Source organism: Papio anubis, chromosome 8 (genome assembly GCF_008728515.1).
Source record: "Papio anubis isolate 15944 chromosome 8, Panubis1.0, whole genome shotgun sequence".
Classification (NCBI taxonomy): domain Eukaryota; kingdom Metazoa; phylum Chordata; class Mammalia; order Primates; family Cercopithecidae; genus Papio; species Papio anubis.
The window spans coordinates 65,804,912-65,829,750 of NC_044983.1; the positions used below are offsets into that span (position 1 = coordinate 65,804,912).

The 24,839-nt window shown below is 39.8% G+C and overlaps 1 protein-coding gene across 17 annotated transcripts in view; it reads right to left on the bottom strand.

Moving 5' to 3' along the window:
- NCOA2 (nuclear receptor coactivator 2) overlaps positions 1 to 24,839 on the bottom strand; it is a 296,372-nt gene that overhangs the window by 24,365 nt on the left and 247,168 nt on the right. For 15 of the 17 annotated variants that reach the window (XM_003902848.5, XM_031669621.1, XM_009213172.4 and 12 more), the window contains 5 exons: positions 22,793 to 24,062; positions 15,122 to 15,332; positions 11,485 to 11,691; positions 8,043 to 8,258; positions 4,738 to 4,867 (listed from right to left, as the gene is read on the bottom strand). In XM_003902848.5, coding sequence (XP_003902897.1) covers positions 4,738 to 4,867; positions 8,043 to 8,258; positions 11,485 to 11,691; positions 15,122 to 15,332; positions 22,793 to 24,062 — 2,034 coding nt within the window. The remainder of the gene's footprint in view (positions 1 to 4,737; positions 4,868 to 8,042; positions 8,259 to 11,484; positions 11,692 to 15,121; positions 15,333 to 22,792; positions 24,063 to 24,839) is intronic. The other 2 variants (XM_009213185.3, XM_017962086.3) reach the window with 1 other exon arrangement.

The following is a 24,839-nucleotide window of genomic DNA, read 5'->3' on the forward strand; positions in this document are numbered from 1 at the left end:
GGCCACTCCTCACCTGCTTCCCTGACTTCCTGGCTGCAGGAGCTCCTTGTATTTCTAAGGGACCCACCCAGACCCCTGAGAGGCAGGTGCTCTTCCCACTCCTGCCCCTTTCTTGTCACTACTGGGCTTCACAAAGTCACACATGCTGGGAGCTTGCTGACTCTTTCCTCCTGCTTCTCTACAGCCCACACTCTCCTAGAACTTTCTTTAAACCAAACGTGATCAGACTGCTCCACTACTGCTACACTTAGGGAGGGGGAGGAAGAAGCAGATGCAGAAAAGCAGTCAGGAGAGGGAGAAACCACTGAACTGTCTGCCATGATAGCAAAGAGGGAAGGAGATTCCTCAATGAGGAGAGGCCAACAAACATGAATGTGGCAGGAGTTCCATGAAACAGTTCAAGTTAGTCAAGAGTAATGTCAGCTATTTACCAAATTCTCTTAGGCAGCGACCTCATTTCCTAAAAATACTAGTTAAGTTAGGCATTAAAGGATTTTCTTTGCCTAGATTTTGTCATTTTCAACTTGTTTCTTTGGAAGCTGCATTCATATGCAACCCTCCCATCCCAAATGTATTCAGTGATGGCAGGCTCGTGTGAAATCTAATGCATGCAGGTGGCACAAGGAGACTTTCCAGCCTCACATCTGGCGGAAACCCACTGTCAGAAGGAGGCAGGCACTGTCTCGTGCCTTTGTAAGACCACTCCACCCTGACAGACCAGCAATACAGCCAAATGCGTGTTAACAAACAACTAAAACAATCATTTGAATTTAAACAATTTCCTACATCATAAAATCACTTTTTGTTACATGCTTTTCTTTTTCAATTAAAAAAACCCCAAATGACTGCAGAGATTAAAAAGTTAAAACAGTGCATCCAGGCTGTCCCATTTTGGTCAAGGCCCTCTTCAACACAAGCTGGGACTCTCAGGACACTTTGCCAACAACTTTCCTGCTTGCATGATATCTCTGATTCTAATACGATGCTCTCAGGTTCCCATTCCCAAAGCACACTTTACTGAGCAAACAGGCCCTCCTCAGAATTCTTATGTGGTTCTTCAGCTCTCCCAGGAAAATGCCCCTGGAATGCGGTGGTAGTGGTGGTAGAATTCAAGGACACATGCCTTTGATAACACCTAACCTTCCGAAACTTAATGTTCATGCCTTCCCTGTGAGCCCCAGCTATCAGGGGCAGCTGATCTTTCTCCAAAAGATGCTACACATACCACCAGAAAACCAAGACCTTGTCATTTACCCCATCCTTCCCATGCGCTTCTCCAGCTGAGGGTCTACTTTCCATTGGGGCGCCACCCATCTCCTCACAGACCGCCCTGCTTTCTCCTCTCAGCATTAAACCACTTACTGTGCTATGCTGAATTGATACTAACAATTTATGTTAAAAACACAACTTCACACCATGCTCACAAGGGGCAAGCATTGCATCCTCTACCTCTTTTTGGCTCAGTGCTTGAACATAAACACAGTATACGTGCAGTAAGTTTCTAGTGGATGAAAACAAAAGGTTCCTGATTCGACTGAGCTACAATACAGTGAACCCGGGAGGCGGAGCTTGCAGTGAGCTGAGATCCGGCCACTGCACTCTAGCCTGGGCTACAGAGCCAGACTCCGTCTCAAAAACAAAAAAAAAAACAAAAAAAAACCCAAAAAAAAACCACTTTTATATTCAGAAATACATACTGTCTTGTGGCTTGGTGTTACAAATTTGGGCATATCATGAGTGGTATCACTTCCCTTAGAGATGTCATAATATGCTTGCTAACAGAAAAAAATACTGATCCAGACTCCCAATCCCAACTTTATAAATGGCCACTAACACAATGAAGAAATTATTTTCCTACATTTTGGGCAATTATATATAGTTACAACCTGGATAGTATCTGACAGATAAATATAATAAATATAATATTAAGACGAGAATGGAATTCAGAGTAATAAAGGGAAAAATAACACAGGCCCCAGGCTGGTGCAAAATAATAGGTAATAAACAAGCAGAGAAGAGATCCTGATATCAATAGAAATCCCATACCTTAAAGTCTACATGTTTATTTATGGACTAGTAGGTCATTAAGTATGGGAATAAGAAGGAGAATTAGGTCAAATTCTCAGCATCTGTTTGAGAAACCATAGCATTACCATTTCTTCACTTTTCAAAAGTATTTTCAAAATTCTGCAAAAAAGCAGCAGCTACTGAATGATGAGAAATAGTCAACAAAAGAAACCTTACTTACAGATACATTTCAAACAGGAGAAAATCAAATTAAAATTGTGAACTTAGGCCTGGCACGGTGGCTCACACCTGTAATCCCAGCACTTTGGGAGGCTGAGGCAGGTGGATTACCTGAGGTCAGGAGTTCGAGACCAGCCTGGCCAACATGACAAAAGCCTGTCTCTACCATAAATACAAAAATTAGCCGGGCGCCTGTAATCCCAGCTACTTGGGAGGCTGAGGCAGAAGAATCACTTGAACCCAGGAGGTGGAGGTTGCAGTGAGCCGAGATCACGCCACTGCACTCCAGCCTGGGCAGCAAAGTGAGACTCTGTATCAAAACAAAAATTGTGAACTTAATGCAAAAGGAAGTCCTTCATGAAAGACAGCTATTGTATTTCAAGAGAAAACCCCTTTAATAAAACCAACAGAAATCTTTAAAAAGTCATCTATAAATTTTGACTATATTATAAAGAACTCTTTTATTTTTTTTTATTTTTATTGTTTTTGAGACGGAGTCTCGCTCTGTCGCCCAGGCTGGAGTGCAGTAGCACGATCTCGGCTCACTGCAAGCTCCGCCTCCCAGGTTCACGCCATTCTCCTGCCTCAGCCTCCCGGGTAGCTGGGACTACAGGCGCTCGCCACATCACCCGGCTAGTTTTTTGTATTTTTTAGTAGAGACGGGGTTTCACCGGGTTAGCCAGGATGGTCTCGATCTCCTGACCTCGTGATCCACCCGTCTCGGCCTCCCAAAGTGCTGGGATTACAGGCTTGAGCCACCGCGCCCGGCCTAGAACTCTTTTATATACCAGATGAATGAAGGAAAAAAAAAACCCATAATGGAACTAAAAGTGGAAATTAGCTATAAATAAATGAATATGTGAATGTTACAGATTTAAGGGCTAAACTACTATCTTTTTGAAATGTGTACATAAACTAAGGCTGGATTCATCAAACATTAAAAAGCCTGTTCCTAAACATTAACTGTGATGCTTATAAAGGGGATTTTTAAAAAGCACTGCTCTTCTTTTATTTCAAAAGAGAGACATAGTTAGAACTTTTATTACCCATTACTTCTGAATTTCTATGACAATAAGATTACCATAAAGCTGGTCGTAAGTTTCTTCCACACTGAATTATTTAAAATAAAAATGTGAGAGTGGCTAGAAAAACTGAAATAACTTTAAAGGTAATGAAAATGTTTTGTTTTGTCCACACAGTGCTTATGCAAAAAACCTAACTGATGGCAACGGAAACGACATGCTAGGGCAGTGCTGAGTCACAGACACTTGCACAGCAAACTTAACATGCTGACTCTATTACTGGACCAAGTATAATTCTGGACTTGCTTCCTTTTTTTTTTTTTTGAGATGGAGTTTCGCTCCTGTTGCCCAGGCTGGAGTGCAATGGTGCGATCTCGGCTCACTGCAACCTCTGCCTTCCGGGTTCAAGTGATTCTCCTGTCTCAGCTTCCCGAGTATCTGGGATTACAGGCATGCGCCACCATACCTGGCTAATTTTTTGTATTTTTAGTAGAGACAGGGTTTTTCCATGTTGGTCAGGCTGGTCTCAAACTCCCAACCTCAAGTGATCTACCCGTCTCAACCTCCCAAAGTGCTGGGATTACAGGTGTGAGCCACCGCGCCCGGCTCCATTTTTGTTTTAACAGCGCTCTCCTCCTATTTGGGCAACACTAAAAATCCTAATTTTGGGCCTAGTTCTTCCTAAAAATTAATCTTTGACATTTCATCCAAAAACAACTATCAGGTGGTGGATTTAATTATTATACATTTGTCCTGTGTTATATTTAACTTTCCATGGAAATGGGTGGGTTTCTAACATATCAAATAAACATATCTAGAAATAGCCTACCATTCACTGACATCATGAAATCAGAATCAAAGAACAAGAGGGACTGTGAGAAACCACCATCTCCAAGTATGACAGCAGTTCCGAGATCAACAGCAATGGCTATCTACCTGGGGCGCGCTTCCCTGTCTACACAGCACGCGCCTCCCACTGCCCTTGGCAGCCAGTTTGGGATGAGCCACGCCGCCCGCCTAAGGTTCTTCCTCTGTCACCCAATGCCTCAATTCTACTCACAGCAGTCCTTACTCTGGGTCTGTGATGTGCAGCTTTTACCAGCTGAACTGGCTTCCTGTCATCTCTGCCATCTGAAATCAGACCTTTTCTTCAAGACTCTGAAGCCTTCTCCAAGCATCCTGGTTGGATAATCTTCTGAAACGTGGCTTATGATTTTTATACTGCACACTACCTCAATATTACAGTTATCAGCATACATATTTTATTTTCCATCTAATTTGTAACTTCTTTAAAGGTATGTCCTAGGTCATACTGATTTCTGGATTCACCCCTCCCCTTCGTGCACTGCGTAGTAGATAATATAGTCCAAATAAACCAAAACTGGTCAGGCACCAGCTACTCAAAAGGAAAAGATTAATTTCTGGACAGGTATAAAATAACTGGCTACCCTAGGTGCTCAGGACTCACCTGTTTTGGCTGGCAAAAGATGCTTGGTCTATAGGCAGGATGCTTTCAGGCCATGGGGCAGTCTGATTTGGAGGAGCTTGTTGCTGGCTATACTGAGGTCCCCCCATGTTCATCTCTAATTCAGATGGCCCTAGAAACGGAGAAGAAAAAAATCTTACATCTTTAATCAAGGAAGCATTTATTTCTGCTATGTAATATAAAGTGAAATGTCTGGTTTATGAAAAAGGGAAAACACAGAAGCAGTAATAATTAACTAGGTGAAAATAAGAAGATAAAATTCTGATTCTGAAATAGAAGTCAGTAAATATGAAGGCCATTTCAGAGAATATCTAGACAAGCAGTTCTAAACCTTTAGCATTTAAGACTCTAAATACTCAAAAAGTTTTTGTTCGTGTGCGTTACATCTTATTGATATTTACTATATTGGAAATTGAAATTGAGAAATGTAGATTCATTTAAAAATCACAATAAATGAATTATATGTTAATATAAAAGATTTTTTTCTAGATCCAAGTGAGTGGAATAAATAAGATTTTTGAATGCAAAATTAAAAAAATTCTTTTATTGGCATTGTTTTACATTTCTGCAAATAGCTTTAATGCCTGGGTTAATGGAATAGAGTGAAATCTTGTTTTTGCATTTCACCTGCTGTGATATCATATAGCATGTAAAATTTCTGGAAAACTCTACCATACGCTTGGGCGATAGTAAGAGTGAAGAAGGCAACAGTGTTTTAGGATTAGTATGAAAATAGTTTGGGCCTTGCAGACACTTCCTGACTGGGAATCAGGGTGCTGGACCATGTTTCTAGGAAGCATGTCGAGACTGCTGGCACCTGAACGTCGACTAACTGTACTTCAGCTGGCTCCCTTACCAGAGCAAGAACAGAGCAGAAAGGAGGCCCAGACAACCCACACATGCTCTTTCTCCGAAGTTCTTTGAAAGGCTTTAAAGCCAATGGATGAGATGAGCTTTTAAAAATTATATTATCGGCCGGGCGCAGTGGCTCACGCCTGTAATCCCAGCACTTTGGGAGGCCGAGACGAGTGGATCACGAGGTCAGGAGATCGAGACCATCCTGGCTAACCCGGTGAAATCCCGTCTCTACTAAAAATACAAAAAAATTAGCCGGGCGTAGTGGTGGGCGCCTGTAGTCCCAGCTACTTGGGAGGCTGAGGCAGGAGAATGGCATGAACTTGGGAGGCGGAGCTTGCAGTGAGCCGAGATCGTGCCACCGCACTCCAGCCTGGGCAGTCGACTGAGCAAGACTCCGTCTCAAAAAAAAAAAAAAAAAAAAAATTATATTATCATCATTATCTGTAGACCTGTATTCCATTCCAAAAGATAATTTTCTGTTGAATTCATGGCTTTTGGAATTTACTAAAAATCAGAGAAACTCAGCTATACAATAAAGCTTATAGACCTGTATTTCCAGCTTAAGAGCCAGATGCTCTTCAATGAAGACTGAGAATAAATTACATTTCTGGATATAAGGTACTATTATGATTTTTAATCAATAAATATTTTTAAATTTCTCATTTAATTTTGCATAGAAATCGGTTTTTAGTGTTTTTCATGCTGTCAAATTATACAAATTTATGTTTGAGAACCACTCATTAAGTACATTCAATGTAGTAAGGCAATGTAAATGCCATCTCTAAGAAACAGTAAGCCAAAATATGCTGAACAATTAAATAGGTAAGAAAACTAATGCCAAATTAGGATGAAAATTCTATACTTTGTTCTACACTTTGTCTTGTCAAAACAACCCTGGCATCTTTTTTTTTTTTTTTTTTGAGAAGGAGTCTCACTCTGTTGCCCAGGCTGGAGTACTGGTGTGATCACAGCTCACTGCAACCTCTGCCTCCCGGGTTTAAGCAATTCCCCTGCTTCAGCCTCCTAAGTAGCTGGGACTACAGGTGTGTGCCACCACGCCTGGCTAACTTTTGTATTTTTAGTAGATATGGGGTTTCACCATGTTGGCCAGGCTGGTTTTGAACTCCTGACCTCAGGTGATCTGCCTGCCTCAGCCTCCCACAGTGCCTGGCATCTTTTTTTGAATTATTTAGCTCTTCCTCATTGTGCAATATCTAAGTATATGAAAAGAACATAAACATTAACTTATTGGAATTATGCTAATGTACAAGAGGAGGGCTAACATGGCAATGATAAAGGACATAATCTCAAGTATGAGTTGTACAGACCACTGATTTTTAAAATATAACAGCTTTATTGAAAGATAATTCATATAACATACAATTCACCTATTTAAAGTGTACAATGAGTTTTAGTATATTCAGAGTTATACAACCATCATCACAATCAACTTCAGAACACTTTCATTCCACCAAAAAGAAACCCATTACTCATTAGGAGTCACTCCCCACTTCCTACCTGAGCCCCTCCCCTCAACTCCTGGCCCTAGGTAACCACTACTTTACTTTCTGTCTCTACAGATTTGTCATTCTGGACATTTCATATAAATGGTATCATATAATGTATCAGACCATCAATTTTAATAATATGTGAACTGTCTCCAAATAGAATTCTAGCAATCCTCACATTCTGTGAGATGTTCTGTAAGACCTTGTAACCTTCAGTGAGGGCCTGGGAGAGTCTGATTTACCAATCTAGGTGGTGGCCCAGGAATCTCCATTTTAAGTTCCCGATATTGTTCTGATGATCACACAGCATTAGAAACCACTGCTGTACCACCGAACTATTATTATTATTTCTTTCTGAGACGGAGTCTTGCTCTGTTGCCCAGGCTTGACTGCAGTGGTGTCATCTTGGCTCAAGGCACCCTCCACCTCCTGGCTTCAAGTGATTCTCCTGCCTCAGCATTCTGAGTAGTTGGGATTACAGGTGCCGACCACCACGCCCAGCTAATTTTTGTAATTTTAGTAGAGATGGGGTTTCACCATGTTGGCCAGGCTGGTCTCGAACTACTGACCTCAAGTGATACTCCTACCTTGGCCTCCCAAAGTGCTGGGATTACAAGCGTGAGCCACTGCGCCCTGCCTATTTCTTTATTAATAGTGTGACGTTATAATTCACTTCTCCCCCAAAGTTGAAATTAGGTAATTTAATAAAAATAAAACATCTCAAAGGTAGTTGGTTCTCTTATATAACCTTTGAGATTCTGATTCCATACAGAGTTCCAGCAAAATCTCACTTATGGCAGCTTCAGGGGAGGATTATCTAAAATGCACATAAGAAGCATGTCTTGAAAGAACTTATGGAGCTGATCCTCTTGTCTAAGAGAGCATAAAAGTTAAAAGCAAACAGCACTAGAGCCGCCTTACCTATATTCATGACCTGAGACTGAAGCGTCTGTCTTTGGCCAGGCTGGCTGCTGGGCCTCATGGGGATGCTGGCCGCTGGGTTCCGAATCATACCTCCTTGGACTGGCCGGTTCATGGCACTGGTGGTAGCAGCACAGGTGACTCTCACAGCCGAACTCTGTGGTGCCCATTCTCCAGATGGCATGGTAGGCCGAGAAGCACTGCTACCAATCATTCCTGCATGCAAGCCAAAGAAAACTGAGAGATGCAGTAACTGAAAACATATTTAGCATGTATGAACACCAGATGATCTTAGCCTACAAAATAATCATTCTGTAATTCACACTTATCCAATAGCTAACGTTCTCATTGGCCAGATGTGGGCCCTTGGCTAAGAAATAAGAATTGGCAATTACTACACAGTTTTCATAACATGGACTTGCCACTCTTTACAGTTCAGAAAAGCTGTTAAAATTGTTCCCATTTGTACTTAGAAACAGGTGCCGTGGCGTGTGGATAACCCCAACTTCCTTCCTCAGGAAGTGAATCACATTAGCTGATATACACGTCAATGCTTTACTTTCCAAAAGGGAGGTAGAGGCTAAGAGGAACAAGGTAAAAACTGATAATCAATACTCTCATTATAAATGATAATCATAGAAGATATCTTGAAGTCTACATGAGACTTTATCCTCAAATCTCCTTCAGGGTATACTTCAAAATTGACCAAGAGTAGCCTCTAAGTAATGGAGAAATTATAGATCTTTCTGATAATTACTGTAGTTCTTCATAGCCAAGACAAGGGAGTTCCTTGCCTTGTATCCACTGTATTCCTGACTATACAGACCTAGAATGGGTTAGGACAGATTTGCAAAAATCCCTTCCTTTTTGAGGTGTTAAGAGTTATCTGACCACACATAAGAGCGTAATGCTCCTAAGCAGGACTGTGTTTGCGCTGTCTTGGCCTGGCCCCCAGGATGCTGATAATGGTCAAACATTTGCTAAGACTTGATATTCTAAAGGGGGAACTCTTCAAATGAGGTCTCTTCATTTTGAAGTGTTTAATGATGGATACATAAAGGTACTGCTTTCAAATATATGGCTGCTTTCATTTTCTTTAATTACGATAAACAACTAAAAATGGGGTATATTTAACAAATGAACATGCATTGTGGGCGTTTCTTCACTTCTGAAATGAGAATGTGCTGTGACGATGATTAAGGGTGAAAGGCATCAGTTAGATTTTAAAAAGTTAAGAGGCCAGGCACGGTGGCTCATGTCTGTAATCCCAGCACTTAGGGAGGCTGAGGTGGGCAGACTGTTTGAGCACAGGAATTCGAGGTCAGCCTGGGCAACATGGCGAAGCCTCATCTCTATAAAAAATATAAAAATTAGCTGGGCATGGTGGCAGATGCCTGTAGTCCCAGTTACTCGGGAGGCTGAGGCGGGAGGATTACTTGAGTCTGGGAGGTTGAGGCTGTGTTGAGCCGTGATTGCGCCACTGCACTCCAGCCTGGGTGACAAAGTAAGACTCTGTCTCAAAACTAAAATAAAAAGTTAGAAGGGTATTCTATTAACACATATTTTAAAAAACATTTTAAAATTAGATTTGAACTATAGAAAAATATTATGGGAAAAAGGGATTTTATTTTTTAAAAAATCTGTTATCTAAATAATATGACAAGTTTATAGAAAGTCTAGAAAGCAAAAAAGAGAATGATCCATAATTCAACAATAGTACTGCAATGATAACTGGGAAAGTCCCTCTCAATCTGTGTTTTTTTTTTTGAGATGGATTCTCGCTCTGTCGTCCAGGCTGGAGTGCAGTGGCGCGATCTTGGCTCACTACAACCTCCGCCCCCTGAGTTCAAGCGATTCTCCTGCCTCAGCATCCTGAGTAGCTGGGATTACAGGTACATGCCACCATGCCCATTTAATTTTTGTATCTTTTGTAGAGATGAGGTTTCACCATGTTTGTCAGGATGGTCTCGAACTTCTGACCTCGTCATCCACCTGCCTCGGCCTCCCAAAGTGCTGGGATTACAGGGGTGGGCCACCATGCCTGGACCAGTCAATGTTTTTTTAAACAGCGTGAGGGTATTGTATGATCTTCACAGCCTGGACACCAGTGCTCTCTCAGCTGCTAGGATTTTAATACAGGCCTATTCTCAAATTCCTGCAGAAGATTCCTAGAAGAACTCATATCTTCTTGTATTTTGCTGGTAAGCCTTAGTAAGTCATGGCTCCTTTTTCTTTTATAGAACTTTACATAGATCAATATTTTATTTATCTTAAATTTTAAATTAATCTTTATTTACTGAATATTTAATGAAATGAATATGACTGACTATATAATTAGTGAAGCAGTCAGTGAATGACACACGTGGCAGGCACCCAATAAATATTTGTTGAAGGAATAAGTTACCTTAATACAGCACAGTTCACAGTTCCCATGAATTCCTTACAAACAACAGAAAGTTAAAAATCTATGTCTTCCCCTTAAATTGAATTCTTTATTCAGTTAACTGTCTAAACGGCACTCAGTATGTGTACAGGGATACAGGCTTGACTAAAAATAAAATACCAAGAGTTACAACACCTACCACTATAAATTCTTCTTAAAAGATTTCTTTCTATGCCTTTGTTTCTAGTGACTCATTGAGACTAAGAAAGAAAGCTATAAACTGTGAGCAGCTCTGCATTAGAAAACCCAGCATCCTGCTATATCCATAATAAAAATATGTTACAGGGTACAGGATGTGGATGTGGTGGCAACAGCAATCAACGCTACTGCAACGACTTCCAATCTGAACTGGATGTAAGCTTGGGAATATAATGGCCACTGAGATAGTGACTATTACCTAGGAAATGTGCCTACGCAAATTGCCGGACACCTGAAATTAGAGCAGATCAATGCCCATACCTGATCACAAGCAACTTCCTACATCTTCAAAAGGGAGCCAGGGACCATATCTGAAAGCTATTAGGCCAGGCATATTACTGTTTAAAGTTCTTTATTTTTAATTAGTACTTTTTGGAATAAGAATTTTATCACCTAGAAGTACAAAAGGTTGGTTGAATTTTAAGCTCTTATTCTGAAATTCTCCAAACACAAATAATCAATCCATAAGAAGTTTTGGGGGTATCAGTAAATTATCCCTGGAATAATTTTATATATACCCTGCAATGCCTAGAACAGTAACTGGGATAGAAGTGAAATAAGTCTCAGCTATAGGATTAATGGTTGGAAACCTCATAAAAGTAACAATCACAGAATTAAATGGTTAGCTCACTGGAAAGGCTTTCCCATATGCCATTCTCACAGTGAAAATCTGTAGAATTTTCTCACTTTCAGATGTTTTCTAACATAAAAAGTTCACTTGAAAAATTCTACTAGTTTAATGTGGATACATATACCATTAAATAACCCACCAATAAAGTAACAGTGCATTTGAGCCCTTACCTGTGCTATTGTTCCCTAAATTTCCTTGATTTCCTATCATCCCTTGATTACCCATCATTCCTGGCTGAGGTATCACTGAGTAGGGACTACTGTTTCTGATTGGTGGGAAAGGTCCAGCACCAGTTGGGCTTTGCAATGTGATGTCAAGTGGTAAATTCTGGTTTGGCAATAACCTGCCCAGTTGCCCTGGTCGTGGGTTATTAAAAGCTAAGGAGAAAACAAATGAAAATTGAAGGTTAATATAGGATAATGGAAAATAATATTAACAGTAGTGTTTAGGGACAATGTCTGTAAAATGACAAAGGTATGCACGTCAGAGACCAACTACCTAGACAAAAGACAAAATCACAGACAAAAAACACATGCAGCACCCCAAAGCATAGATGTGTGATCTAATCAACCGGTCTCTAATTCTTGACGATCTTGCAAAACAAAACAAAACAAAACAAACACATATATATTATTTACCATATATCTTCCTCACCAATAGTAATATTCATTCATCTCATCTCATCTCATCTCATTCATTCATTCTGAGACAGAGTTTTGCTCTCCTTGCCCAAGCTGGAGTGCAATGGCGCAATCTCGGCTCAGTACAACCTCCACCTCCCAGGTTGAAGAGATTCTCCTGCCTCAGCCTCCCGAGTAGCTGGATTACAGGTGTGCACTACCACGCTTGGCTAATTTTTTTTTTTTTTTTTTTTTTTGAGACGGAGTCTTGCTCTGTCACGAGACTTGAGTGCAGTGGCGCGATCTCGGCTCACTGCAACCGCTGCCTCTAGGGTTCAAATGATTCTCTTGCCTTAGCCGCCCGCCTAGCTGGGACTATAGTCACACCACCACGCCCATCTAATTTTTGTATTTTTAGTAGAGACGCGGTTTCACCATGTTGGCCGGGATGTTCTCGATCTCTTGACCTTGTGACCCGCCTGCTTCCGCCTCCCAAAGTGCTGGGATTACAGGCCTGAGCTACTGTGCCCGGCCGTTTTTTGTTTTTTTTTTTTCTTTTTTTAAATACACAGTCTTGCTCTGTTGCCCCAGCTGGAGTGTAGCAGCACAGTCGTAGTTAACTACAGCTTTTAACTCCTGGGTTTAAGAGATCTTCTTGCCTCAGCCTTCTGAGTAGCTAGGACTACAGGTAAGTACCACCAGGCCTGGCTAATTTTAAAATTGTTTTGTAGAGACAGTGTCACACTATATTGCCTAAGGTGGTCTCAAACTTCTTGCCTCAAGTGATCCTCCTGCCTTGGCCTCCCAAAGTGCTGGGATTACAGGCATGAGCCACCATGTCTGGCTCCCAATAGTAATTTCAAATATATAACTGTATTTGCTAATTAAACCAATTTTTTTCGTGTTATAATATTCAAACTTAGGAGTACTGCTTTCTCACAGCTATGAAGCTATAAACATCTCTTACATACATCACCAAACCTATACATATGTGGTTTGGATATTAGAGTATCACTTCTTAACTGGGCTTTCCTAGGATTAGAATTAGATTAAAAGTGGCTACTCTCATTAGAAGTTTAAAAATTTAAGTGTGAACTCTGTTGCCTAAAGCAGTATTAAATTAAAACTGTAGGGCCCTGCTTACTTTTCAAAGTACAGCTTCTTTAAATTCTAGACACATTTGGATTTGATACGATTTTTATAGCTAGTTGACAAGAATTTATTGTGTACTAAGGACTAGACCAGCATCACGTTGACAACCTATAATTTGTTAACATTATTAAATTTAAAATACTAAGATATTACAAATTATAGCAACTTATTACATAATATCAAGTACTTTATTTTTCCTGAATTATATAAACAGTCTGAAATAGCATATTTAAAAGAAAAAATTCTTAACCATCAATGACAAAAATAAAATATTTTTAAAAATTAGGGCTGAGAATGGAAATTATGTGCATGCTTAATCATGACTTCCTCAGGTTTGGTTATCAGGTTGCCATCAATAATTTAAATACCATCAGGAGCTACAGAAAGAAGAGAAACGGTGAATTCTACATAGTCCTTCATTACCTCCCCTAGGGCTAATAAGCATAGACTGCCTAGTGTGTTTCTTTTTTTTTTGAGACTGAGTTTCGCTCTGGTTGTCCAGGCTGGAGTGTAATGGCATGATCTTAGCTCACTGCAACCTCCAACTTCTGGGTTCAAGCAATTCTCCTGCCTCAGCCTCCCGAGTAGCTGGGATTATAGGCGCCCACCATCATGCCCAGCAAATTTTTTGTATTTCTAGTAGAGATAGGGTTTCACCATGTTGGCCAGGCTGGTCTCGAACTCCTGACCTCAGGTGATCCACCTGCCTCAACCTCCCCAAGAGCTGGGATTACAAGCGTGTGCAACCGTGCCCAGCCTGTCTAGTGTTTCTTACCCAGTTCTCAACTCTTTGACTTCATGATCTCCCATGATCCACAATTAACTCTCCATTGCCTAAGAAAGAGTGAGGTTTGAGAAGTCACATGCAAATCTTTCTTGTGTGTGTGTGTGTGTGTGTGTGTGTGTGTTTTTGAGATGGAGTCTTGCTCTGTCCCCCAGGCTGGAGTACAGTGGCACAATCTCAGACCGCTGCAACCTCCACCTCCTGGGTTCAACCAATTCTCCTGCCTCAGCCTCCCGAGCAACTGGGATTACAGGCGCCTGCAACCATGCCCAGCCCAAACTCATCTTTCATTTTTCCTATTTCAGAATGGTTAGAAATCACTTGAGAAAAGACCTAGTAATTAAAGACGTTCTATGATTTGACTGATGGTTGCCATTTTTGATCTGAGAACAAATGCCAGGTATTGGCTCAAATTGTATCTGAAAAGCAAAAATCATTGTTTTGCCAATTTAACACTGAAGAGGTTATCTATCTTTCATAAATTATGGCCTTGCTACATAACAGATACTTTCTTCCATTCAAAACTATCAGACAACTTCAGGTATTAATCAAGTTTGTAAACTGAGTGTTCACAGTAAATAACGAGTTTACCTTAAGCTTACAAAACTTTAAAATGAAAAGATAAAAGATGTTTTTTCTAAACAGACAATTTAACTTAGAATACGTTTAGAAACATAAAGTTCCACGTCAAGTGATGTTTATATGAAGATGCCTAAGATAGGGCAAGATTTTTAATGTGTGTAGCCCTTTCATGTATAATAAATACTTTGAGTAGAGTATTTTATTATTTTTTTTCAAATTTATTTTTTGTTACTTCCAGCTGAGCAGTTTGGGAGAGTAGAATATTTTAAAATAGTGTATTATCCCTAAAAAAGTCAGCATAGCTCCCAAATGTTCTATATTTCAGTATTTCATTGTCTATTAAACACATAAAATCCAGGATAAACTCCGTGTCTGAAGGTAGTCACTGAAATGAAGGGAAATATGACAATTAGTTGAAGAACTTCATCAATGTAGGTCAGTCTCCCTGTCCAGTGCTGATTAAATTAACCCACAAGAGAATGTGAGAAAACCATGCTCAGGAGGATCCATTTTGAATACTGTTTCAAAAGACCAAGACAGTAGATGGTGCTATTTAATCACAAAAACCTTAAAGTGACTAAGCTGGTTGCATCAGACTTCAATAATCCCTGTTTTTGATAGTGATTATATGGAAATTTCTTGGCATAACCAGTCATTTCTCATACTCACTGCTCTGTGAAATTCTCAGTGCTGTTTTCTGGGCTCCAACAGGTGTGACAGGGCTGTTTTCAGCTGTGAGTTGCATGAGGTCATTGATGATGGCTTGCTTGTCAACTGATCCAGCAGGGGCGCCTGGCCTCGTGTCTGGGAAAAGCTGTGGTAATTGACTATTCTGCAAATCATCCAAAATCTCCTCCAAGTTGTCCAGCTCACTGCCAGGCTGTAGTTGACAAACAGAAGAGTTTATCTACTCTTTAGAGTAGATACCACAAGCCCATTTGCAATCATTGACCTAACTGCCATAAGGCACCACAGCCAAATAAAATAGGTAGATTCATGCATACCTCAGGCTTAACATATAATTGATCATCTTTTAAAAAATTAAGTTACCAAAGGACAAGTAATTTAATCTTTTGGTCCTCAATTTCCTCATCTATAAAAAGAGATGGCTGAATTAGAAAGAAAGCTCTCGTTCAGCATTGTAATTCATTGGCAATTTATAAATTCTCCTCTATTTTATGCTTATCATTCAATTAATTATGAGAATGTAGATTTCCAATTAATTATGAATAGACTATGACTTACGGTCCAGGTCTAGGTTTTATCGTCAAAACTCCCTAAGAAATAACAACAACAAAAGGGAAAAAAACTGGCATATAATGTAATGCAAATTTGCACCCAATCAGTATTTAATAAATGGTCATTTCCTTTCAGGATTTTCTTTTTTTTTAAAATCTTTAAAAGAACACAGGGGTGGGGAGAGAGAAGCAAAGTAAGCTTGAAGTAACCATGAACTAAGCACTGCCTTTTCAATTTAAGTGGTCCTTTTTTTCTGTTTGGACTTTCAATTTTGGATGACAATGGCTTTCCCAGTCATTTGCCAGGTTAGGTGACAAAGGTAGGGAAGCAGGATAAAAACTGGTTGCCCCCAAAGACAGCACTATTAGTCTAATTATACAGAAGCTATGATTTTTTTTTGTTTTTTTTTTTTTTTTCTGAGAAAGGGTCTTGCTCTGTCACCCAGACTGGCATGCAGCAGCACAAACATTCATCCTCATAGCCTTGATCTCCTGGGCTTAAGTGATCCTGCCACCTTAGCCTCTTTAGCAGCTGGGACCACAGGCATGCACCACCATGTCTGGCTAATTTTTTGGTTTTTTTTTTTTTTTTTTTTTAGAGATGGGGGTCTCATTTTGTTGCCCAGGATGGTCTCTGAGCTCAAGTAATTCCCCCGCCTCAGCTTCCCAAAGTGCTGGGATTACAGGTGAGAGCCACTGTGCCTATCTACAGAAGTCATAAAAAATGTTTTCAAGGTTTCTCTTCCATTAAAAAAACCAAAATTCAAGCATTAACATAAGCTAAGTATCACACTATTTCACACTTAATACTTTTCTTCTATGAAGCTAAACTGGAATTTATTCTAGATTTTACAGATATTCTTTTAAATATAACCAATCTATGTGGCAGATATTTAAAATCAGATAGTGCATGCTAGGATTGCTTTCTAGTGCAGAAAGTAGTATGAACGATTTTTCTTGACGTGCAGGTGGAAAACAGAAGTTAGTTTCCTCAGTCATTGGACTTTGAATCCTTGACCACAACTATTCCTTTCACCTACACTGGCAAATCAAATGAAATACATAGCGTACATCTGATAATGAGTTACACTTAAAGCAGGATGGCTTACATTTTTATCTTACATACAATTCTTCCCCATGCAGAGGTTGGATATGCTAAGATTTCTGCAACTTGCAGCAAATGTAACATCCATAATAGATGTTTTTTGATTGGATTTATTTCTCAAGTTAGGAAGAACAGAATGAAGTGACATTTTATTTTATTCTTCTCAGAGACAACTAGCTTAGCAATAACTGGGAGATCCATTTTCCTAACGCATTATTAGAGCAATTATAAGACCATTTTTTAGTTAGTTTAGCCACTCAATTCTAACAAAAGAGGGAGGTATCAAATACAGGGGAATTAGTTATTAGTTAGCTGGGTTTCAAAGTTAGCATCCTAAAATATAGACAGTCACAGACAGGCCAAATGATCCTTAAAGCTCTGTAAGAAGGCACCACACTGACTGTCTCCTCCAACGGCAATAGTTTCCTCTAGAGCAGCAGCAAATTACTATTTCTTTGGCTGAGTCCTAAGTGAAGTAGTTTATGTAGGGGCCATGCTGCATTTTAAAAGCCCATAGGTACATGTTCATACTATTAGAGCCACAAGGGAACCAAAACCCAGCAAAGTCATGTCACCCACCTCATGATCACTCCACTACGGCATGTATTCATTGAGTTCAGTGGTGGGCAAAACTGCTCCTACTACTGAAATAACCATTTAATAACCATCTGTTCTTCCAGGAACATAAAACTGACTTTATGTTTCGAATACATGTGTAAAGCTGACTCCACTGTAATCTTCTTTATCATGTTTTGCTGAATGCATAAGGTATAAACTGATACTCTCAGTATAAACATGTATTGCCCTCCAAGGACAGCGCCTGGAACTAAGTAATGGGCACTGAGTCAACACGATGAATTCTTTTAATCATATTAACATATAATTTAAAAAATCTTCCCCAAATCAGTAATTTTTTCATAGGAATTCCTATAATTTCCATTACTTTTTCAGAAAATGTTTCATAAAAATGTGTGATAAATTTCCTTATACTTGTCATGTAGATCAGAAAAAGGCTCTAACAAACTGAGGTTATATCTGCTCTATGAAACCCAGTTTCCCTACTACAATGCTGCCCTGTGTCGAGCAATTTTAAAAGGTAGAAGCTCCGTGTGTGGGGGTGAGGGAGGTCGGCTATAAGTGGTAAGTTGCCTCTTGAGAAAGCTCTGCAGATTACTTTTAAGAGAAATATCCAAAATAAATAGATCCATGTAAACAAAAGTAAAGTATGTTACTTCTCAATGGATACATTTATATTTGCGTCAAATCCCAGACATATGTAAAAGAAACTTTTGACAATATATATTAAGAACAGTCTAGACTCACACTTTTCCTTTTTTTTTTTTTTTTTGAGATAAGGTCTCACTCTGTCACCCAGGCTGGAGTGCAGTGATGTAATCTAGGCTTACTGCAACCTCCGCCTCCCAGGTTCAAGCAATTCTCCTGCCTCAGCCTCCCCAACAGCTGGAACTACAGGTGTGCACCACCACAACTGGCTGATTTTTGTATTTTTAGTAGAAACAGGGTTTCATCATGTTGGCCAGGCTGGTCTTGAATTGCCAACCTCAGGTGGCCTGCCTGCCTTGGCTTCCCAAAAGTGTTGGGATTACAGGTGTGAGCCATCACGCCCGGCCTAAATACACTTTTCTTAAGAAAGCCATTCAGGATCTTCTTAGTATCAAAAGGAACTAGTTCTATGAAGGCTTTTAACTATGAACACTATTGGAATTTATTCAAGCTTAGCATCTGAAAAATGCATTATGAAGTTTTCCCCACTAGAGATAATATTACTTTGCCTGTGTTTATTCCTTGTCAATTTATGGAGTACACATTTAATGTTGCCAGAAGTTCACTTTACATGCTCTTCTTCAAGGAGATAAAGTTCAGAATATCTATACCCCTCAGGTTAACAATAACATCTGATGACTACAGAATTTTTTTCTGTATTCACTTAAGTTTTGGAAGGAATAAATCTGATTACATGAAGTTTCTGTTAAAAAATTTTCTCCCCTCAATTTTTGTAGGCTTTAATTCTCATCAAAGTTCTTCTAGTCTCTATCCACTTTGTTAGGCACAATTTCTTTACAAGACAAAAAGATTAATGCCTTCCTTTAAAATGCTTTGCCAAGATACTTTAAAGTTTTGCTTAGGCATCTATTTGAATGCTCAAATTAGCCACATCAATTTGAGTTGTTAGTTTAAACTATTTCAGGCAGAAAATGAGTCAGAAAGATTTTTATAAAAGTTCTACAAAATGAAAATCAGACTTGATTTCTTTAATTTTTCATTTTTCTGGTTTTAGGATTTTTTCATGTCAAATCAACTTGTTCTCTGCAGGAAATATAAAAAGCACATGCATTTAAACAACATCAGTATTCTAATAAATTACAAAGCATCTTTTCAAAATATTTTAAATAAAAAGCATAATTTTACTGTACTTGCCTAACACAAAGTTGTTAAGAAACGGTAATACAATTCTACCACATCTGGAGAGAAATTTTCAGGATACTATCAGTTTAAAATATGGTTGCCTTTCTAATGGAGTCAAATGCCAAGAAGAAATTCCTTTTAGACTATTTCCAAACCTTATCATACGTGTCTCAGCAGCATTAGAAAGGACCCAGTAGTATCATTGGATTAAATATCAACCATGTTCCACTGTGTAAATAAGCATGTAACTTAAAAAGTCTGTAAACATACTGGAAATTTTTCTGTTACTGTTTCCTGTTGGTTAGGAAATGCTGTAGAAACAAATGTTGTTTAACCACTCTGCCTGGTAAAAAATGCTATTTTGGGTATAATAGCACCATCGAAGTACTTCCTGTCCTTAATAAGTTAGTAATAGGTTAAACACACACTCAATCAATGGCTCTTTTCTGAATCAAAATAACAAGACAGTTAACTGTGCAATTCAGCCTCACTAATAGTTTGTTTTATCTCACTAAATAACTTTTTGTATTCAAGTGAAGTGGAAGAAGTCTTCAATAAGTTTGTACAGCAATCAATAGGAGATGTAATTAACCTGTATTTGGAAATAGTGAAGGTGAGCAAGAGGTGAAAGAATCATTGTTTTTTTCTTAAAGTCAGTCATTCTAACTTTGATCTAAATATAGGTAATGCACATTTCCTGTGGTAACTTTTCAAGCTGCAATGTTTTTGATGTTAAAATTGCTCCAAAGCAGTACTTCTGGTGGAGTTTTACATGAGAGTAAAGGGAGGACGAGACCAGCGACTGGATTTCATTAAGAAAAATATACTTACTATATGTGCCTCTGTGTGCACGTGCATGTGTGCCTGTGCACACTGCTTTTTGATTCACCCAAAGTGACAGATTTGTGATTACACTCTGGACTTTCTGTTTCCTAGGTGAGATAATTTTTATCAGAAAAACATTTCTCCTAAATAATAATCTGAAACTGCAAGTGACTCAAGGACTTTTTAAAAAAGTCCTCTTTTGTCAGTTTTTTGTTTGAAGTTAGTGCAATCACATAAATAAATATAGAAATACCAAAAAGTGGCCCCTTTCCTTGACCCTCTAAGTCCCTGGGGCCTCAGATCAGGCCTGGGATAGAAATAAATTGTTTACAGAGGGAAGGCCTGGCCACATTAGACACTAAGGGAGACCATCTCGCCCTCCAGCATATGTCAAGAGACCGGAGTGCCACTGTCTGTGCCTGCCACTCTGGACTGCCACTAGCTGTGTAGATCCTAATCTAGTAAACCTCAAAAGATTAAAACACTTACAGGTGTTAATATGGTTTTACATTTCACTTTATTCAAGACATTGCTATTAATCTTCTGCTGAGACACCGGTTTCCCCATTTGATGATTTTACAGCGTTATGGAATAGCTTGCTAATAGAACCTTGCACTAACATTTAAGTTTAAGGATTAATCACCCAAGATGTTTATGTAATTTGGCTCTGCCTCCCTTGTGAAGGACATGAAGGTTTGAAAAATTATATCTGACCTTTAGGAATGGTAGCAGCTGTCAAGACATCAAAGTGAAAGAAATAAGGAAGCCAAGTGCTTAGAAGCCTAGATGGAGCCCAGCTAAAAGAGCAAGTGTGGCCTCGGCATCCCTGACGATGGCTCTCAACCCCAGACCTGCCTCTGGGTTAGCTCTACCGACTCAGCAGAGCTCCAGGGTACAGCAAGGGGTGTACTTTTCCTCTCTCCATCCATTGAAGACACTGACAAATGAAATATCCTCTTGCAAAACAAATTTCAAGGACAAAACTTGAGCCATTTAAAGAAGGAAGGCCTCTTGGCTTCTTCACTTTTTAACCAATCACGACTCAAGAACAGATAAGAAGTACAGGGCATATTCAGGGACTACAGGAAAGTGATGGCTAGGGTGAAGTCTTGGATCATTGATTCCCCAGGAAATGTCTCATGCCAAGTCACTGTGGCTGTTAATAACCCATGTTTTCTTTAAATGGGTTTTTATTTCTTGAGACAGGGTCTCAATCTATTGCCTAGGCTGGAGTGCAGTGGTGCAATCATAGCTCACTGTAGCCTCCAACTCCTGGGCTCAAGCAGCCTCAGTCTCCTAAGTAGCTGAGACTACAGGTGCATGCCACCACATCTAGCTAATTTTTCATGTTTTCTAGAGATGGGGTTTCATCATGCTGCCCAGGCTGGTCTTGAACTCCTGTCCTCAAGCAGTCCTCCACCTTGGCCTCCCAAAGTGTTGGGATTAGAGGCATGAGCCACTTCACCCAGTCTGTTTTTGTTTTTTAATAAAGAAAAATAATAGCTTACTTTTTCTCTGTGATGTAATTATCTCCTTAGAGGATTATCAAGAATGATTTGGGGTGGAAGGTTGAGGAGATGTTGATCAAAGGATACAAATTTCAGTTAGTCAGGAAGAATAAGTTCAAGAGATCTACTGTACAACACTGTGGCTACAGTTAGTAATGATGTATTATATGCCTGAAAATCACTAATAGATTTTAAGCGTTTGTACTCCAAAAAGTGTGTGAAGTAATGTACTTGTTAATTAGCTTGAGCTAGCCACTCCAGGATACGTATTCCAAAATAACATGTTGTATACCATAAATATATACAATTCTAATTTGTCAAGTATAAATAAGAATTATTTTGAATATCACTTAAGGTATCTTGGATTTTTTTCAGGGAATTTATTTTTCAGACAAGAAGAGCACATAATGTAGCCTATTATTCTAGTTTTGAATTTACATAACATGGCTCAGATGTACTAATGTCAATTCAACCTTTCTCTCTCCTTTCTACTATCCCTTTCCCTCTTAAATATTTTTTATACCAGTGGTCTAAGAAATTCTTTTGCATTAATCAGAAGTTTAGTTAAGAATAAAGAGAAGTATAATGACCTTCATTGGGTTTCAAAACCAGTTAAACTCTGATCTTATAAAGAGAGAAAGGTAAATAAGAAATAATTCAATTAAGTCTGTTCTGACAAAGCCCAGTTTCAAGGAAGTGATTATCTCCAATTCAGGCAGCATCTATAACAGAGGCTAGCAAACTACCACCAGCCTGTGGGCTAAATCCTGTTTTTGTATGAGCTAAGAATGAATTTACATTTTTTAATGGTTGAAAAAACTTTTTAATATTTTGTGACACATGATAATTGCATGAAATTCAAATTTCAGTGTCTATAAGCAATGCTTTATCGGAGCAAAGTCATATTCAAGTTTGTTTACACAGTGTCTGTGGTTGCTTTTGCACTACAATGGTGGAGTTGAATGGTTTTGACAGAGACTATATGGCCTGCAAAGCCTAAAATACTCACCATTTGGTCCTTACAAAAAAAGGCCTGCCCACCCATGTTCTATAACAATTTCACTCTTTGCTAGGAGAGTAGTTGAAACACACAGCTTCAGTGAGAGTTTCAAGGTAAGAAGAACAAAGGAGAAAGCTTATTTTTATCCAATCACCTGAGACTTCAAAATGCCCCTATGGAGAAAATCCTTGATGGATACAGATTAGTACACCTGCGAGAAGACATGATAAAACTTACCTGGTCACCAGGCTCAAAGCTCATCTCCTCCTTCTCAGTTTTCATTGCTATTAATTTTGTGTTACTGGCAGGATCTGTCTTACTGTCCAGACGCTCAAGTTTGGGGGTTATTTCTGGTAAACCAATATCTTTAGTATCATCTTTATCTAGCAAATAGCGAAGTAGTGCATTCTCTTTCTTCTTGGGGCTCACCGGTTCCTGTTTAATAGTCACTTCTGATCCAGGAGCTGTGCTGCTGGACTCCTGGCTCAGGTCTTTGCCTGTGGCTTCTGCTGTTAACTTGGCCAAGTCCACAGGGGAACTGCTGTCCTGCAACAGTCTGTGCAAAATTTTATGCTTCTCCTTGAGCGAGGTTCCATGTGTTGACCCAGAACCAGGCAAGCTACCTGTGGAGTCTTTGTTTGTGTCCGACAAAGAGCTGGCTAAGGGCGAGGGCTCCATCTGATCAGATTTGGTGGTCAGCAGCTGCAGGAGTTTGGTCTGCCCTTTGCTGTCGTGCAGTCTGCTCTGCCCGTCGGCTCTCTCGCCGCTCACGGTCGGGGGCAGGTTGGGGTCATTTGTTTCCTTTTGCTCTCCAGGATGGCAGCTGCTCTCTGCTTGTCCAGTTGTACCTTCAGAGGGCTCCCCATAAAGTCCAAAACAGTCTTTTGAGTCCAAGCTTCCCATCTTGCTGAGTGGGGGAGGATTCATATTAACTGGGGAGTTTTGCAAATTGCCCATTTTTAGGTCTGGTGAAGCCAGCGATGACCCTAATGAGACCCCATGCCCCTCGCTGAGGGCCTGAAGTGCATTGAGGGAGCTGTTGGTATAACTATGGCTATTTCCTGTGCTGCTGCAAACTCCCACAGGGGAATGCAAGCTTCCTGCAGGGGAAAACTGACTGGGTGGGATTCGAGGGCTGCCAGCCACTCCAGGGCTCATGCGATGCCTTGGTGAAAGCATGGAGGTGGGCTGTCCTGGATTCATGCCAGGGCTGCTTTGTGAGGGGCTGTTCATTTTGAGTGCATAGTTACTACCCTGAGGAGTGGTTGCTTGCATGCCTGACACATGGTTCATTCCCCCAGAACCACCAAACCTGCCCATGGGCATGCCCATTTGTTCCTTTGGGCCATTTATGGGAAAATTTATATTGCTACTGAGGGTCATGTCCTGACCTGGGTTCCCACTGCACAGGGCCTGATGGGCAGGGCTGCTAGAGCTAATTGGATTCAATGGCTTCCCCATCGTTTGTCCAGTCAGATCCGGATTCATCACACACACATTCTGCTCTCTGTATAATGAGAAAAGAAAGAAATGTAAGATAAAAAGAAAAATAACTTAGCAAATTGTTATTAATTTTTAAAAATGAAATGGCCTCTTCGCTTTAAAAGAACAGGCTATATTTTAAGGATAGATAATACTTTGTTGAAATCATCTGCAATTATGGACAAGACTGAACACGTACAGTGTTGGACCAAGAGGAATGTTTTTCAGGCAACTCATTAAGATGTCTGGTTTTACAGAGGGGGTGTGTTTAAATTTGACTACTACTGTATTGAAATTGCATTTACTAGACAAGACATTAACAGGGTTCCAATTACATAATACATCTTTCTCATGAGTAGCTGAGAGCTTGTACTGTCTTAAAGAAATGAGTAGAGCTGTCTTCGGTTTTTCTTCCAGAGATTATAATTCCTAACAATAGACACATCTGTAAGCCCAGAGCTCTGATATTTACTGCTTGGCTCAAGATAAACACACTTAGGGGAAAACAACTTGCCCCTAACTGTTAAGAGAAACTCTGCCAGTTCTAGAACTAATAGTTACTAAAACTGTTTAGAGTTAGATCACCTTGTTTAACAGATTTCCACTCACCTCCTCACCCCACATCCCTCCAAGTCAGAGCGAGACCTCAGAGCCAACAGCTTGGGAAGGGAAGTTCAGAGTGACTTTAGTTTGTGATCTTATTACTCTACTTCTGGATAACTCCATTCCATCTCCTTACTAATGACTAAAAGCAGCCTTTCTGAGCAAGATGATTTTGCAAGTTCTATGAACTTTAATTTAC